Raw genomic sequence first — 15,955 nt, 5'->3', positions numbered from 1 at the left:
AGGGACAGGGGGAGTTCTAGAGCTGCAGGTGAGCTCTAATGTAACTACAACTTCATAAGTTGATGGAGCAAAACATTGCGAACGGTTGTTAGATTGTTGTTGTTTTTTTAAACTGTATTTTTTATTATTATTAATGTTACAGTCATTGTTATTATTTACAGTAATAGCTTTGAATACAGGCCCCCATAAAGGTTTACATTCGTTATGGTTATTGTGTCCCTATAATACACCAACTCATCTTTTGATCTGCTCTCTTGTATCATGTACAGGGAACATCAAATAGTGTATCGGGATGGCAGACTGAAAGAAAAGCATTTCAAGCCACGGGGTCCCAGGTAAGATCTAACAGTAACACATTGATGCGATTTTTACTTTTTATTGAGGTTCATAAAGATGGTAATATTGCTATACATTCAGAATACTGTTCTGATGCATCAACTGAATATGATTAATTAATATTGATTATTCTGGCTTTTCTTTTGGCAATTAATCAATTATATTCAAATATATAAAATGCCAGTACTGTGCAAAATATCCATCACAAGTTCCCAGATCCTCAAGTGACGTTATCAGATCAGTTGTTTTGTTTGTCAGCAGTCAACAGTCCAAAATCCAACGATATTCACTGAAGTATCATAGAAAACAGAGAAAAACAAGAAATGTATTAACATTTGTAAAGCTGAAGCACATCATCTTTGGGCATTTTATGCCTAAACTGACCAAAAGAATTTATTGATAATTAAAATAGTTGAGGGTTTAATTTTAGGAAACGATGAGACAGTGTTTGAGAGTTTGTATCTCTAAAGCCTGTAATGGAAACTTCATACCTGATATACCATGAGCTGTGTTTGGGGGTGGGGGTGTATATATATCGATTTCCAAAAAAAGTACAAGAAAGAGTACAGCAGCAGTGCTAGGACTTTTAACTTTACATGTATCACTCCACTTTTCATGTGTTGAATTGTAAACGTTAACTAGCCTACATTAATGGTTGTTGTAACAAACCCTGCGCCGCAAAGATGACCATCTTTCCACAAATGACATTTGAGTTAAATTATGAATGGCTGTCAGAAGAGGATGAACAGAAGGTAAGAAACCTGAGCATCTAATTATGCTTATTTGACTCCAGCCGATATTATAACAGTACTGTCTGATAAAGCTCTTGACTTGTAGAAATCCACACACGACTGTTCAAGGCGACTGTCAGCGGACTCTTTTTTTCACTAGTTTTACAATAAATGAAAACATACAGATAAATGTATGATGATACCAAGTAATCTTGCTGGCCTGGGAAACATATAGACCTTGCGTAATGTTACATATAACGTCATAATGTTATAACAAATGTATAATAAAAAAAATTTAAAAAGCTAACAGTAAGTGCAAGAATGTTTGTTGCTTAGCAACAGTCCAGTCGCAGAATTATTTATTCTGGCGGGGGTTACATAACTTATTAAATAAACAAACAGCTCATAATCTATTGTAGTTTATTACTTTTAACAGATAAATGGCATTTGTAGATCTTTTGTATTAAATTATTTAACACTAGAGGTCGTACTGTTCTACTGAGTATCAGCACCTTATCCTTGGCATCCAGCCTTTGGCCTCATGCCTAAAGTATGTGCCGAGTCACCAAGGTTGAGTCTTTCCTGCAAAGAAGTCGGCTTTTATTTATAAAAAGAATGAAGAAGCGGGATAAGGTACCATCACATCGTCCGGGCAACCTTCAAGCTACGGCAGGTAACATTAGGTAATTATTTTTGAAAAGTTGAAGCACTAATGTCACGGGTAGCTCCTGTCAGATGAATGAATGGCGTCAAAATTAAAAATAAGTGGATGGTTAACAATTTAAGCTTCACTGAATTATAATATCTTTGCTAAATATAACTAACATTACTCATTCGATCTTATATTTAATTTCAAATGTAATGCTCTAGTTAGTTAATGTGTGTACTGTGTAACTGTAACTTCATAAGTTGATTAAGAAATATATTCTGGATGTTTTTGAGATCTTTTTTGTGTGAAAATGTTTGCTTGTATTGGCATTGTTCTGTCAACTTATATATAATAGTTTTATTGTAGTGTTATTATTATTAGCTTTGCTGTTACTGTTATTATTTACAATAATTGCTATTAATATAGGTGTTCAATAGAAATGTTTCCACATCATATACCAACTAATCTTATGATCTACCAACTTTTACTATGTGCAGGAAACATCAAATAATGTCAGGACAGCAGACTGAAAGAAAAGCATTTCAAGCCATAGGGTCCCAGGTAAGGTCTAACAGTAACTTACTGATGCAATGTTTACTTCTCCTTGAGATTAATAAAGATGGTGATATTGCTACGCATTCAGAATATTGTTCTGATCAAATAAATATTATAAATTAATATTAAATAACCTAACTTTTATTTGTCAATTGATCAACTATAGAGCCTATCAGTTGTTTTCTTTGACAACAGGTCAACAACAATCCAAAACACCAATGACATTCCCTGAAGTGTCATAGAACGCAGAAACAAATATCACATTTTCATATTTGGAAAGCTGGAACACGTAATCTTTGGGCATTTTGCCTAAAAATGACTTCAACAATTTATTGATAAGCAATTGTTGAGGATTAATGCAATGATTAGGTCAGCTAATGGATTAATCAACTGTGGTTAAGTATGGCTACTCTCTGATGCTGGTTTAAAAAAATTCATTTTAGGAAACAATGAGACAGAGTATGAGAGTTTGCACATATCTTAAAAGCCTTTAATGGAAACTTGATATCTGATTTTCAATAACTGTGATTTATCACCCAAATAGCAAAATAGTATCACAGATTATGGTATAAATAAATATAGTGGACAGTTTGTTTTGTCATGTTTGTAATCTGATCATTAGGACTACAATAAAAAAATGTAGGCTACAATGATAATAATAACAGATATACTAATACTAATACTTTTACTAATAATTATTATTATTTATATAACACTTTTATTAAGTTTACAACGTGCTTTTTCAGAAAAGCAGCAGATATAGAACGATAAAACACAAACACAGCGATTATGTATAAACACTATGGAATAAAATAAACTATAAAAAGTAGCTGACAATGGCTAGGTTAATAAAACCTTATGATGTAACATGTTTAATATGAGTTGGTAAAAAAGAGTACTTTTTGATCCACTGGTTGAAGTTGACCCACCAAGAACAGTTGATCTACCGGTAGTTGTTGATCCTCTGGTTGTTATTGACCCACCAGTGGTAGATGATCCACCAGCACTTGGTGATCCAGTGGTTGATGTGGACCGATCAGTGGTAGTTAATCAACTGGTACTTGCTGAATCAGTGGTTGAAGTTGATCCACCAGTGATAGTTGATATACCAATACTTGTCGATCCACTGGTGGAAGTTGACCCACCAAGAACAGTTGATCTACTGGTAGTTGTTGATCCACTGGTTGAAGCTGAACCAATAGTGGTAGTTGATCTACCAGTACTTTTTGATCCACTGGTTGCAGTTGACCCACCAAGAACAGTTGATCTACCAGTAGTTGTTGATCCTCTGGTTGTTGTTGACCCACCAGTGGTAGATGATCCACCAGCACTTGGTGATCCACTGGTTGAAGCTGAATCAATAGTGGCAGTTGATCTACCAGTACTTTTTGATCCACTCGTTGAAGTTGACCCCCCAAGAACAGTTGATCTATTGGTAGTTGTTGAACCACTGGTACTTGTTGACCCACCAATAACAGTTGCTCTACTGGTAGTTGTTGATATTCTGGTTGTTGTCGACCCACCGGTGGTAGTCGATTCACCAGCACTTGGTGATCCAGTGGTTGAAGTGGACCCATCAGTGGTAGTTGATCCACTGGTACTTGTTGAACCACTGATTGAAGTTAATCCACCAGTGATAGTTGATATTCCAGTACTTGTTGGGCCACTGGTTGAAGCTGAACCAACTGTGGTAATTGATCCACTGGTACTTGTTGATCCACTGATTGAAGTTGACCCACCAGCGACAGTTGATCTACCCGCACTGGATGTTCCACTGGTTGACGTGGACGCACCAGACGTGGTTGATCCATCAGTACTTGGAGATCCACTGGTTGGAGTAGACCCACCAGTGGTGGTTGATCCAACACTCTCTATTAGCCCACTTACTGTTGTTGCTCCTCTGGTGGTTGATGAGCCTAGAGCTGTTTTGATACATTTAAAGATAATCACATAAAAATATTGATACAAACCTGGCCAGCACTGAAACTACATGAAGGGAATATACGTAAATGAAGTGTTAACTTACGAATTACTTTAATGGCGTCTGGAAAAACAGTGATGTTGAAGGTGTTGTTGGAGTCATTCAAAGCCGTTATTAATGTTTCTACAACATCATCAGGCCCTGGGACTGGACTTAGTGATACTGTGGTGTTGAACTGGAGCCCCACCTCTACCTCCACTTTTCCCATGTTGGACCTTGCATGGAAAAAACACACCTCTTATTCAACTTCTATCGTGGAATTATGCCAGGTTTTCTTCATTTTTTCCATCCAATTTAAAAATCTTTTGTCCACTGCTCTGACAGACTTTTCTTCTGTTGACTGTATCCCAGAATGATGCAGTCTAAGCGAGAGATTTTCAAGATTTAGATAATTACCCAACGTTGATGACAACAGTGCGGATGAAAGAAGGGCCAAAGCTTCCAATGAAGATGGAGTCGCACTGTAAGCAGGACACAAAAATTAGAAATATTATGCATATCAAAATGACAGTGGATTTTGAGGGAAGTCAAAGGGGAGGCTGTGTTCCTCAAGGGAGAAGCGAATGTTATCCATACATCTAAATTTTACTCACTGTTCGTATCACTCGTATTTCAAGGTCTCTGTATTGTACACTGCTAGGATCGTTGAGTTCAGGTACAAAGTCTTCTTCCAAGATTGCTTTGAGACGCACAACTGCAACTGGAGCCACAGTGAAGCCAGTTGTTGTTGGCTCTGCAGTCATTGTTAGCGCTGCTGCCGTTGTAAATTGGTCATTCATCACAAAAGGTCAATATTAGTTATTTTTCGCATGAATTATTATTGGAGAGAAATTCAGGGTCAGATGTTCAATGTTTACCTACCAATTGCTCTTGTTGTTGTTGTATGAGAAGTATGAATACCCCCTATTTGCAGAAAATGTTTTAAATGTGAAATAAGATTTTGTGCATGTTTTTTTTTATTTGTAAATACTGTCAGCATTAACTTACCCAGTAACATAAGCAATGTTGAGAAGATGGGTCCAACACCCATCTCGTCCCCCTTTTTTTCCTACAGATTCAGTAGGTATAGTCAGTTTCAGCAGCAGAATATTAGACAACATGTTTTAGTTTTTTATTTTTCCATGCGTCTTTTTTTAATAAACATTTCAAGTTTTCATGCATGGAAAGAGTTTGACATAAGATTGGCCTTGCAAACGCTGCATACGCTTATGAAAGGTGAGCTTTATTTGCCCTCTCATTGTGAAGTTGCAGTCCATCAGTCTTGTGTGTTTGATTAACAATTGCAAATTTTGCAAATCTTTACAGAATTCCAAAACAGGTCAATGAAGTTATTTTGACGATCTATTTGGTGCATTATTTGTATGTGAATCATGGAGACTTTGATATTGTTGACACTTTGAGCATATAACCATTGCACTGACCATTTGCGTTATTGTTGAGCCATGTTACCATTTGTTGTTACTGTTGTTTGCTTTATGTGTTAGCTTTTGTGTGTTGTTGCTGGTATGGTATGTTGCAAAGACAAGGGCAGAAAAGTCCTCTGCTAACAGCTTCATCTACAACTTTTTTGGATATACAGTATAGGAGAAATATTTATTTTGAAGGTCCAAAAACAAAACAACAAGAGAAAAAGTTATCTACCGTTTTTTTACAAAAACTTCTGGAAAGTGATATTTTAATATGTAATGGACTGAGAAAAAAAGAGGAGTTCAAATACTAAGATTACCTAATGTGAGAAATTAGGAAAAAGATAACAGTAAAATAATCTGGAAGAAATTAAATACTCATACAGGAAGTCCCAGTCTTTTTAGGATGGCAGTGTCAGTTGACTGTTGGTCGACCATTTTTGGTCCTGACTGACATATCTAACAGCTATAAGAGGGATTACAATTCAATTCAGCACAGACATTCTCAGAGAAGGAAGCCTACTGACTTACTGGTGATCCTCTAATTTTTCCTCTGGCGCCACCCTAAGGCTGACATATGTATCTTTGGAGTAAATTTCTTTACAATTCACTTGCCGAACTGCTAGTGTGGCTTTGGCCTCAGGGTCATGTTTGATGTGATTTCAAAGCAAAGGGAAAATGCATACTTGAACTGTTATGATTAGGTGTGGTCACCCTACACAACCTGAGCAGTGTGTTTAAAATCCTTTCTCAGTCAATTAATATTGTCTTTGCATAATGAAACACACAAAGTAAGAGAAGGCAGTGTGTGTGTAGAAGCCAATGTGACGTCTCCATTGCATGGTAACTGCAAGAATTTTAAATGCAAAAACTATATTAAAATTTAAGCTGTTATTGTTGATATATATCTGTAGTATAAGAAATTATTGAAAACTCTTGATGCTTTGTTTTGCAATTATTTAATGCTGTTTGGTGTGTGTATGTCAACAGCTGAGCCTGTGCTCCACAGATGACAGAGTTTCAGCAGCACACAGTCCAGCTCTCCGTTCTGTGCTTTGGGGGGAGCTGATGGTGAGACAGTGCTGATGAAATATCAAACATAATTATAATTATATATAGCACAAGCACAAACAAAGTGGCTGGACAAGTCATCATTATATATAATGCTTCCTCTCATATCTAATTTATACAGTATAGGTTTAATTCACCACCCCACCATCTGTGTTGCATGAGTTACAACTTTTGCATGGGAAGTGGCGGTAACCTCTTTTTAGATTCCATATTTTGCATATGCAAGGGTCATAAATGAGACTCCTGGACTCATCCTACTAACACACCTGTTGGGAATCACCTCATAACGTATCCCAGCTTGGCTTTTACGTCACATCTGGCTACAATCAGAAATCCCCGGCTTTCCCTTCACTTATTGTCAAATGGTTCTCTCCGTCTCAGAGGTACCTTCGTCCACAACTCGTGTGACTATTTATAAATGCTACTTGTGTATTTTTGTACCTCCGTGCCATGTGCTTGATTGTTCCCTGTACTCCACAAATCCTCTTTGCTAGCCTTCCTGCCTGCCCAACCCTGTCACCGAGAAATTGAATTTATATTACTTAATTGTTGTCAAAATTACATTGTGATAACAACCTAATAGCTGCATGGATTATGTTAGAGATAACTTTTCTTAACAGTTCTTTTAGTTAATAGTACATTACATGTATGTACTGTGCTGGAATTGAAGAGAGTGGGTTGGGATGGATGGCAAATATATTAAGTGTCATAGTTTTTGTTAAATGTTTAAAAAAGTATATAAAAAAAATTTAAACAATGCTGTAGTCATTACAATAGTGTATTGACAGTGTTCCAGTGGATCGTGTATTGCAAGACGATAGACTATTTTGGTGAAAACCAAATCATTTTATTGTATAAATGTGAGTAATAGGTTTAATCAATAAACAGGCAAGATCCTTGATCATAGCAGAGTTCATCTCATACACTATGATCAATGACTCATAGAACCAAATATTTCTAGTGGTGCTTAGAGCATTGAAATGTTTCTAGAGTTATTATCACTGTAGTTAATATGTTCTAAATAATCTACCCTACTGAGATTGAAAGTCACTGATTGTAAGTTAGCTGTAAGAAGCTGTAGTAAGTATTGTATGTTTTAGAAAATAATAAGTCAGGGTTTGATTGTCTGTACATATCTTCAGGGCTTTTAATGGAAGCATCTTCAGTATAATATGATAAATGTTTTTATCTGCTTTAGATGGTAAAGACTTAGTAATAGACAATTTTTGTATTCTGATCATCAATAAGATTGTATTTTTTACTTAAATTGTACAAACAATACAGACAAGCTCACAGAATACACATGAAAATATAAATACGTACACATAAGAACAGTGAATGGATTATCACAAAGGGCACTGTTTTCAATTTAAGTTACTGATTCCAAATAATATCATTGCGCAGTAAGTTAAAATTGTGTTTGTACAAGATTTCAGTACTTTTATTTTTAGCAATGAATTACAGTGATGAAGCCTTAAGTTGACTCCCTCATGGCTTCCTGGATAGACAAAAAGAGAATTAGGAAAACTACTAGTAAAGGTATGTGCTTGCAAGGTTGAATGAGTATGCCATTAAAATCAACCTTGATTATCGATGTATGTGGTCATCCCAACTTTGATTTGAATATGTGGCATGGGAGAACGTACTGGTTTTGTAATGGGTGTAAAGTCCTTCATCAGTATTATGAGTCTTTGTTTAATGGTATGTCACAGAAACATAACTGTTGCACTACTGCTGGCTTGTCAGTATCCATGACAGCAGCACAAGGATGGATGCAGTGATAACACTGATCTTGTGGCTTACTCCACTTGAGACTTCTGTAAATGAGAAGAAAAGGAAACAAGATATGGTTTCACAAAAAAACAAAAACAAATGTGTAATATTTTAAATTTCTCATGAGGTAGCATCCAATATTACTTACGTGTGCCATCCACAGAAATGGAGTTGGTGTCAATGTTGAAGGCTGTGATGTTTGAAGCAGCATTTATCAAAACTGTTGCAATCTGAGTGTCATTAGGAACAGATGTGGCGACAAATCCAATCCCCAGGTTGTTGATGATTGATCCATTACTGCAAAAGGATTTTCCATAAAGTATTTTATTGACATGAATGTATGGCCAATACGCTGGAGATTCTATTGCATTACATAAACACGTTACCTGAATGAAAACACCTCCAAGGAGCTGAATGATGTAAATGCTTGTTGATAGAAAGGTTGGAGCTGCAGAAATACAAGAAAATCATTTTATTTTTATCCTAGCAGTCTGTGTTTCTTCATTTATGCATTGACTTTTTAGTTATGCTACTTGCACTAACTAATAACACAATTCCAGTTTTCAATTTTTTTAATGATGTCCCCATAATGTATCCATTTTTTTTTTTTTTTTACTTTATGTCGAAAGATGATTTTTTCTTTGAAAACACCAGGAATGAAATGCCATCTTCCAGTTTCCATTCATTGTGAAACAGGACACAAGCTAATTTCTATTCGGGAGCAAGCACCACACTTAGATGTTAAGTTGGAAATATGTTTGCATGAGACAGGGCTACTTTGAAACTTGATGAATGAGGTTGAACATACAAATGAAAAAATGGCATATTGCTTAAATATAAACATATTGTAAAACATTTCCAACAATTAAGATGCATAGATTGCTTAAGCTTCACTCTAAGAGAGTGACTTACTGTTGACTGTATTAGTGTGGCTCGACTTGTAAACGCTGCAGATGATGGATTCAGCAAGTCAATTGTAAATGTTTCCCCAGCAGATCTGAAAGTCAGTAGCCTTGTTGTGACTGGCTCAGGCGTTGTAGCTGTAGATACTATAGTTGGGGCAGCTGTACTTGTTGCTGCACCAGTTGTAGTTAACGTTGGTGTAGCTGTAGTTGGAGCAATGGTACTTGCAGCAGTGGCTGTGGGGGCTGCTGTAGTTGGATTTGTTTCTGTAAGAACAAATATGGAATAATATGAATATGGAATATATACATATATATATATATGTATATGTATATATATATATATATATATATATATATATAGAGAGAGAGAGAGAGAGAGAGAGAGAGAGCGAGAGAGAGATGTGTATATATATATATATATATATATATATATATATATATATATATATATTTAACAGTTTACAGTTTAAAGGTCTGTTGTGTAGGATTTTGTGATATTTAGCAATGAGGCTCCAGAACTGAAACTTCAGAATGTCAAGCGTGTAAGATAGCTATGGTGGCTGATGTGAAAATGCAAATGGCCCTATCTAGAGCCACTGTTTAGCTTGTCCGTTCTGAGCTACTGTAGAGCAACTCTGTAAAGGAGGACCCTTTCCATATGTAGGTATGTTGCTTGTTTGTAATGAAAATAATGATCAGTTTTAGGATATCATTAACTACTGACAACATGGATATTATTTATCATTTCTGCCAATAGATGCCCCTAATCCTACCCACTGGACATTTAAGTAGCCTTACATGGTAACAACTGTGTATGCTTTTTGTTATCCCTGCAATTAGTCAGTAAGGGATCAGGAAAATAATCCATAATAACTTTGACAGTAAGGTCAGTAATAGTATTGGCAGCAAAAATGGATCATGTAAACCCAGTTCTTAATTGTAGTAAATTAGGGTAGTAATTTTCAGATGAAATTCTGGAGTATCTTAGAGATCCTCCCTAAACAGGTCATACTAAGCAGTTTAGTGTGGTTAACTAAAAATAGAAGTAAACACACACCCACTCACAGACAGATTAATGATAAATGACAATGGGTATATCGCCTTGCTCTAACAACCACTGGAGTCTAATGTAGGGGTAGTGTTTACTTACCAACTACTTGGACCGAGGTGGGATCAATGGTGAGGCTGAAGTTATTACTGGGGTTAGTGACAGCTTCTACTAAAGTGTTTGCAACAGTTTCACTTGTTGGAATTTCTTCAGATGAAGCTGTTTCACTGAACTGGACCCCCACCTCTGCCTCAGTATTAACAGCTCTTTCTCTGGCTGCAGCTGGCCTGCATCATATAAAAGCATAAAACTTAATCAAGTGATATTAAAATTGATAACTTATGCATGAATTAAAATGATTCCTTTTCATGTTTTTGTAAATATTAACTTAAAAATGGATATTATTACAATATTGATGACGACAACAAAGAAAGAATAGTGCAATATAATGTTACCTAAATGCTATGACAAAACTGCGGATGAAAAGCGCGCCAAATTGGGTCCTGTAGATGACATCATACTGTGGGAGGGAGGCAATAAGAAAGAATAAACAAATTATAAATACAATATTCTCAAAATGTAAGGAAAACTTAAAATTAAGTTAATACACAAGAAAAAATTCATGAGGAGTACTAACCACTGCTACAACTTGTGCCTCAAGATCCCTAAATTGTGAGCTGCTTGAATCAGTAAGTTCATCTTGGAATGTCACTTCCAAGACTGATTGGAGAACCACAACTGGTGGTGGAACTGTAGTAGGAGCTGCAGTAGTTGGTGGTAATGTTGTTACTGTCATTCCACCAGCTGTTGTTAATCCACCTGTTGAAGTTGATGCACCAGATGTTGGCCCTCCAGTTGTTAATGAAGTTGTTGTTGTTAACACATTGGTGGTAGATCCTACAGCTGTTGTTGAACCACCAGTTGTTGTTGGACCTTCCAGTGTTGTGGATTCACCTGTTGTTGTTGTTGTTGCAGGACCACCAGTTGTTGTAGAACCACCGGTTGTTGTTGAAACAACAGTTGTTATTGAAACACCAGTTGTTGTTGAACTGCCAGTTGTTGTAGAACCGCCAGTTGTTGTAGAGCCGCCAGTTGTTGTTGAACCGCCAGTTGTTGTAGAACCGCCAGTTGTTGTAGAACCGCCAATTGTTGAACCGCCAGTTGTTGTAGAGCCGCCAGTTGTTGTTGAACCGCCAGTTGTTGTAGAGCCACCAGTTGTTGTTGAACCGCCAGTTGTTGTAGAACCACCAGTTGTGGAACCACCAGTTGTTGTAGAGCCAGCAGTTGTTGTAGAACCATCAGTTGTTGTTGAAACACCAGTTGTTGTAGAGCCGCCAGTTGTTGTTGAACCACCAGTTGTTGTAGAACCGCCAGTTGTTGTAGAGCCGCCAGTTGTTGTAGAGCCGCCAGTTGTTGTTGAACCGCCAGTTGTTGTAGAGCCACCAGTTGTTGTTGAACCGCCAGTTGTTGTAGAACCACCAGTTGTTGTGGAACCACCAGTTGTTGTAGAACCATCAGTTGTTGTTGAAACACCAGTTGTTGTAGAGCCGCCAGTTGTTGTTGAACCGCCAGTTGTTGTAGAACCGCCAGTTGTTGTAGAGCCGCCAGTTGTTGTTGAACCGCCAGTTGTTGTAGAGCCGCCAGTTGTTGTTGAACCGCCAGTTGTTGTAGAGCCGCCAGTTGTTGTAGAACCGCCAGTTGTTGTAGAGCCGCCAGTTGTTGTTGAACCGCCAGTTGTTGTAGAGCTGCCAGTTGTTGTTGAACCGCCAGTTGTTGTAGAGCCATCAGTTGTTGTTGAACCGCCAGTTGTTGTAGAGCTGCCAGTTGTTGTAGAGCTACCAGTTGTTGTAGAGCCGCCAGTTGTTGTTGAACCGCCAGTTGTTGTAGAGCCGCCAGTTGTTGAACCGTCAGTTGTAGTAGAGCCGCCAGTTGTTGTTGAACCGCCAGTTGTTGTGGAACCACCAGTTGTTGTTGAACCATCAGTTGTTGTTGAAACACCAGTTGTTGTAGAACCACCAGTTGTTGTTGAAACACCAGTTGTTGTAGAACCATCAGTTGTTGTTGAACCACCAGTTGTTGTTGAAACATCAGTTGTTGTAGAGCCAGCAGTTGTTGAAGAGCCACCAGTTGTTGTAGAGCCACCAGTTGTTGTTGAACCACCAGTTGTTGTAGAACCACCAGTTGTTGTTGAAACACCAGTTGTTGTAGAACCGCCAGTTGTTGTAGAACCACCAGTTGTTGTAGAACCATCAGTTGTTGTTGAACCATCAGTTGTTGTTGAAACACCAGTTGTTGTAGAACCACCAGTTGTTGTTGAAACACCAGTTGTTGTAGAACCACCAGTTGTTGTAGAACCACCAGTTGTTGAACCATCAGTTGTTGTTGAACCGCCAGTTGTTGTTGAAACACCAGTTGTTGTAGAACCAGCAGTTGTTGTTGAACCATCAGTTGTTGTTGAAACACCAGTTGTTGTAGAACCACCAGTTGTTGTTGAAACACCAGTTGTTGTAGAACCATCAGTTGTTGTTGAACCACCAGTTGTTGTTGAAACATCAGTTGTTGTAGAGCCAGCAGTTGTTGAAGAGCCACCAGTTGTTGTAGAGCCACCAGTTGTTGTTGAACCACCAGTTGTTGTAGAACCACCAGTTGTTGTTGAAACACCAGTTGTTGTAGAACCGCCAGTTGTTGTAGAACCACCAGTTGTTGTAGAACCATCAGTTGTTGTTGAACCATCAGTTGTTGTTGAAACACCAGTTGTTGTAGAACCACCAGTTGTTGTTGAAACACCAGTTGTTGTAGAACCACCAGTTGTTGAACCATCAGTTGTTGTTGAACCGCCAGTTGTTGTGGAACCACCAGTTGTTGTAGAACCAGCAGTTGTCATAGAACCAGCAGTTGTCGTTGAACTGCCAGTAGTTGTAGAGCCACCAGCTGTTGTAGAACCGCCAGTTGTTGTTGAAATACCAGTTGTCGTTGAACCGCCAGTTGTCGTTGAACCTCCAGTTGTCGTAGAACCGCCAGTTGTCGTTGAACCGCCAGTTATCGTAGAACCTCCAGTTGTTGTTGAACCGCCAGTTGTTGTAGAACCACCAGTTGTCGTTGAACCTCCAGTTGTTGTTGAACCACCAGTTGTTGTAGAACCGCCAGTTGTTGTAGAGCCGCCAGTTGTGGTTGAACCATCAGTTGTCGTAGAACCACCAGTTGTTGTAGAACCACCAGTTGTCGTAGAACCACCAGTTGTCGTTGAACCACCAGTTGTTGTTGAGCCGCCAGTTGTGGTTGAACCATCAGTTGTCGTAGAACCACCAGTTGTTGTAGAACCACCAGTTGTCGTAGAACCACCAGTTGTCGTTGAACCACCAGTTGTTGTAGAACCGCCCGTTGTTGTTGAACCACCAGTTGTTGTAGAACCACCAGTTGTTGTCGAACCACCAGTTGTTGTAGAGCCATCCATTGTTGTTGAACCACCAGTTGTTGTCGAACCACCAGTTGTTGTAGAACCGCCCATTGTTGTTGAACCACCAGTTGTTGTAGAACCATCCGTTGTTGTTGAACCACCTGTTGTTGTCGAACCACCCGTTGTTGTTGAACCACCAGTTGTTGTAGAACCATCCGTTGTTGTTGAACCACCAGTTGTTGTAGAACCACCAGTTGTTGTTGAACCACCAGTTGTTGTAGAACCATCCGTTGTTGTTGAACCACCCGTTGTTGTCGAACCACCAGTTGTTGTTGAACCACCAGTTGTTGTCGAACCACCAGTTGTTGTAGAACCGCCCGTTGTCGTTGAACCACCAGTTGTCGTAGAACCACCAGTTGTTGTAGAACCACCAGTTGTTGTCGAACCACCATTTGTTGTAGAACCGCCCGTTGTTGTTGAACCACCAGTTGTTGTAGAACCATCCGTTGTTGTTGAACCACCAGTTGTTGTAGAACCACCAGTTGTTGTCGAACCACCAGTTGTTGTAGAACCGCCCGTTGTTGTTGAACCACCCGTTGTTGTCGAACCACCCGTTGTTGTTGAACCACCAGTTGTTGTAGAACCAGCTGAAGTTGTACCAACAGTTGTTGAAGTCATTGCAACAGTTGGTGTAGTAGCGAGCTCTGTGGCCACTATTTGTAAAGAACAGAAGGATGAATATGTTTAAAATAATATTCTGGAGTACTGTAAACACTTTTGCAGTTCTTGTTAACTTACCTATAGCTGTAAGAAAAATTGATATAATTGGTCCAAAACCCATTGTGTCTGCTCTTGAACCTGTAAAATTTGATAGTACAGTGATTACTCACAAAAGAGGTATTTAAACAGCTACCACATTAAGATTGTTTTGGGTTTTTTTCAGATGGCTGTTTTGGGCTTTCCGTTTTTTTTAACTGACAGAGAAGATGCAGACAGGAGGCTGGGTTCATCTACCCATTGTTAATGCCTTCATTCCTCAACATGTTCTTCTGAAGTTTAAAAGTTACTAAATCAGGGCGGAAACGGGTGTTTAAAAAGTCTTCAGATGTCTTCAGTTCACATTTACAAATAACAGGCCTTAAAAATATTGAGTTGTCATAAATTCAGACTGAATGGGTCTTAAATGTTTTTTAGCTACATCCCCACAAGAACTTCTGCTACAGGGAACATTTTAACAGGATGGAAACACTGTGATCTATATGCACAACAAAAACACTATTTTCACCGCCTCTGTGTATTTAGATCACAAAATGAATTTGCATCTTTAAACAAAGGCCTTCCTTGCCAGCCTGTTTGTGAGACAATTCAATTTAAACTGCTAGTAAAAAAAGTCTTGAATTAAAGTTGTTGTGCCATTAAACAAATCAAAGCCGAACTGAATTCAAATTGAGATGACATGTGTCTATTTGTATTCGCACTGTCGAACAGTGGTAGCACCTTTAGCACTTTTTTGTCATCACCACAAATATATTAGCACTGGTGCTGCTTACTGGAAATTTTGGGAGCACCAGCACAAAATTTAGGAGTACAACTTGCATCAGCATCCAGAGATATATTACATTTCCTTTCATTTAATTTAACAACTTTAACTTGACACTCAATGTGAATTTTTCTGATAGGTATTGCTTCACCTTGAGGAACAAAACAACCAAAAAATGCAGAAGCAGCTGTGACACACTATCAGTTTCATCGCTCAGTGTCAAGACAGATCTGAGACCTGTAATCTGTGCATTCCACCTACGTGATTTGACATTATGTTTATTGTCTTGAATCCAAATGAGGTTTCACCAAAAGTGACATAAAGTTATGATAAAATTGACAGCCAAACAATACAGTGAAAATATAAATAAATGAAAATTAGTTATAAAAAATGTTGCATTGTTTGATAAATTTGAAATAGAAAAGAATTAAAATAAATAGAATTAAAAGGAAATATTTCAGTGAATATAGTATTATCTAATATAATTATGGTACAGCCTTTTGGTTTTTAGTCCTCTTGAAACTTTAAAGCAATCTCAACGTGAAAATTAATTTACATTCTAA

At 38.0% G+C, this 15,955-nt stretch overlaps 3 protein-coding genes across 3 annotated transcripts; all 3 read right to left on the bottom strand.

Annotated features, from left to right (window-relative positions):
* Positions 1 to 7,554: 7,554 nt before the first annotated feature.
* Positions 7,555 to 11,457, bottom strand: LOC121964051 (uncharacterized). The gene is made up of 7 exons (XM_088074054.1): positions 11,093 to 11,457; positions 10,911 to 10,975; positions 10,558 to 10,742; positions 9,415 to 9,671; positions 8,889 to 8,950; positions 8,651 to 8,799; positions 7,555 to 8,546 (listed from the first exon to the last, which is right to left on the bottom strand). Exons 1-7 carry the CDS (start codon positions 11,249 to 11,251, stop codon positions 8,458 to 8,460), a joined length of 966 nt encoding a protein of 321 aa, XP_087930180.1. The 5' UTR covers positions 11,252 to 11,457; the 3' UTR covers positions 7,555 to 8,457.
* Positions 11,105 to 13,275, bottom strand: LOC148185656 (uncharacterized). The gene is made up of 2 exons (XM_088074053.1): positions 11,371 to 13,275; positions 11,105 to 11,304 (listed from the first exon to the last, which is right to left on the bottom strand). Exon 1 carries the CDS (start codon positions 13,273 to 13,275, stop codon positions 11,479 to 11,481), a length of 1,797 nt encoding a protein of 598 aa, XP_087930179.1. The 3' UTR covers positions 11,105 to 11,304; positions 11,371 to 11,478.
* A 461-nt stretch (positions 13,276 to 13,736) lies between these two features.
* Positions 13,737 to 14,895, bottom strand: LOC148185655 (uncharacterized). Its single transcript, XM_088074029.1, has 3 exons — positions 14,867 to 14,895; positions 14,651 to 14,710; positions 13,737 to 14,565 (listed from the first exon to the last, which is right to left on the bottom strand). Exons 1-3 carry the CDS (start codon positions 14,893 to 14,895, stop codon positions 13,743 to 13,745), a joined length of 912 nt encoding a protein of 303 aa, XP_087930155.1. The 3' UTR covers positions 13,737 to 13,742.
* Positions 14,896 to 15,955: the final 1,060 nt, after the last annotated feature.

Source organism: Plectropomus leopardus, chromosome 23, assembly GCF_026936395.1.
Source record: "Plectropomus leopardus strain MGB_pleo_1.0 chromosome 23, ASM2693639v1, whole genome shotgun sequence".
In the NCBI taxonomy this organism is placed as follows: domain Eukaryota; kingdom Metazoa; phylum Chordata; class Actinopteri; order Perciformes; family Serranidae; genus Plectropomus; species Plectropomus leopardus.
The sequence above is the reverse complement of the archived record's forward strand: the minus strand, read 5'-3'. Positions and strand labels throughout refer to the sequence as shown.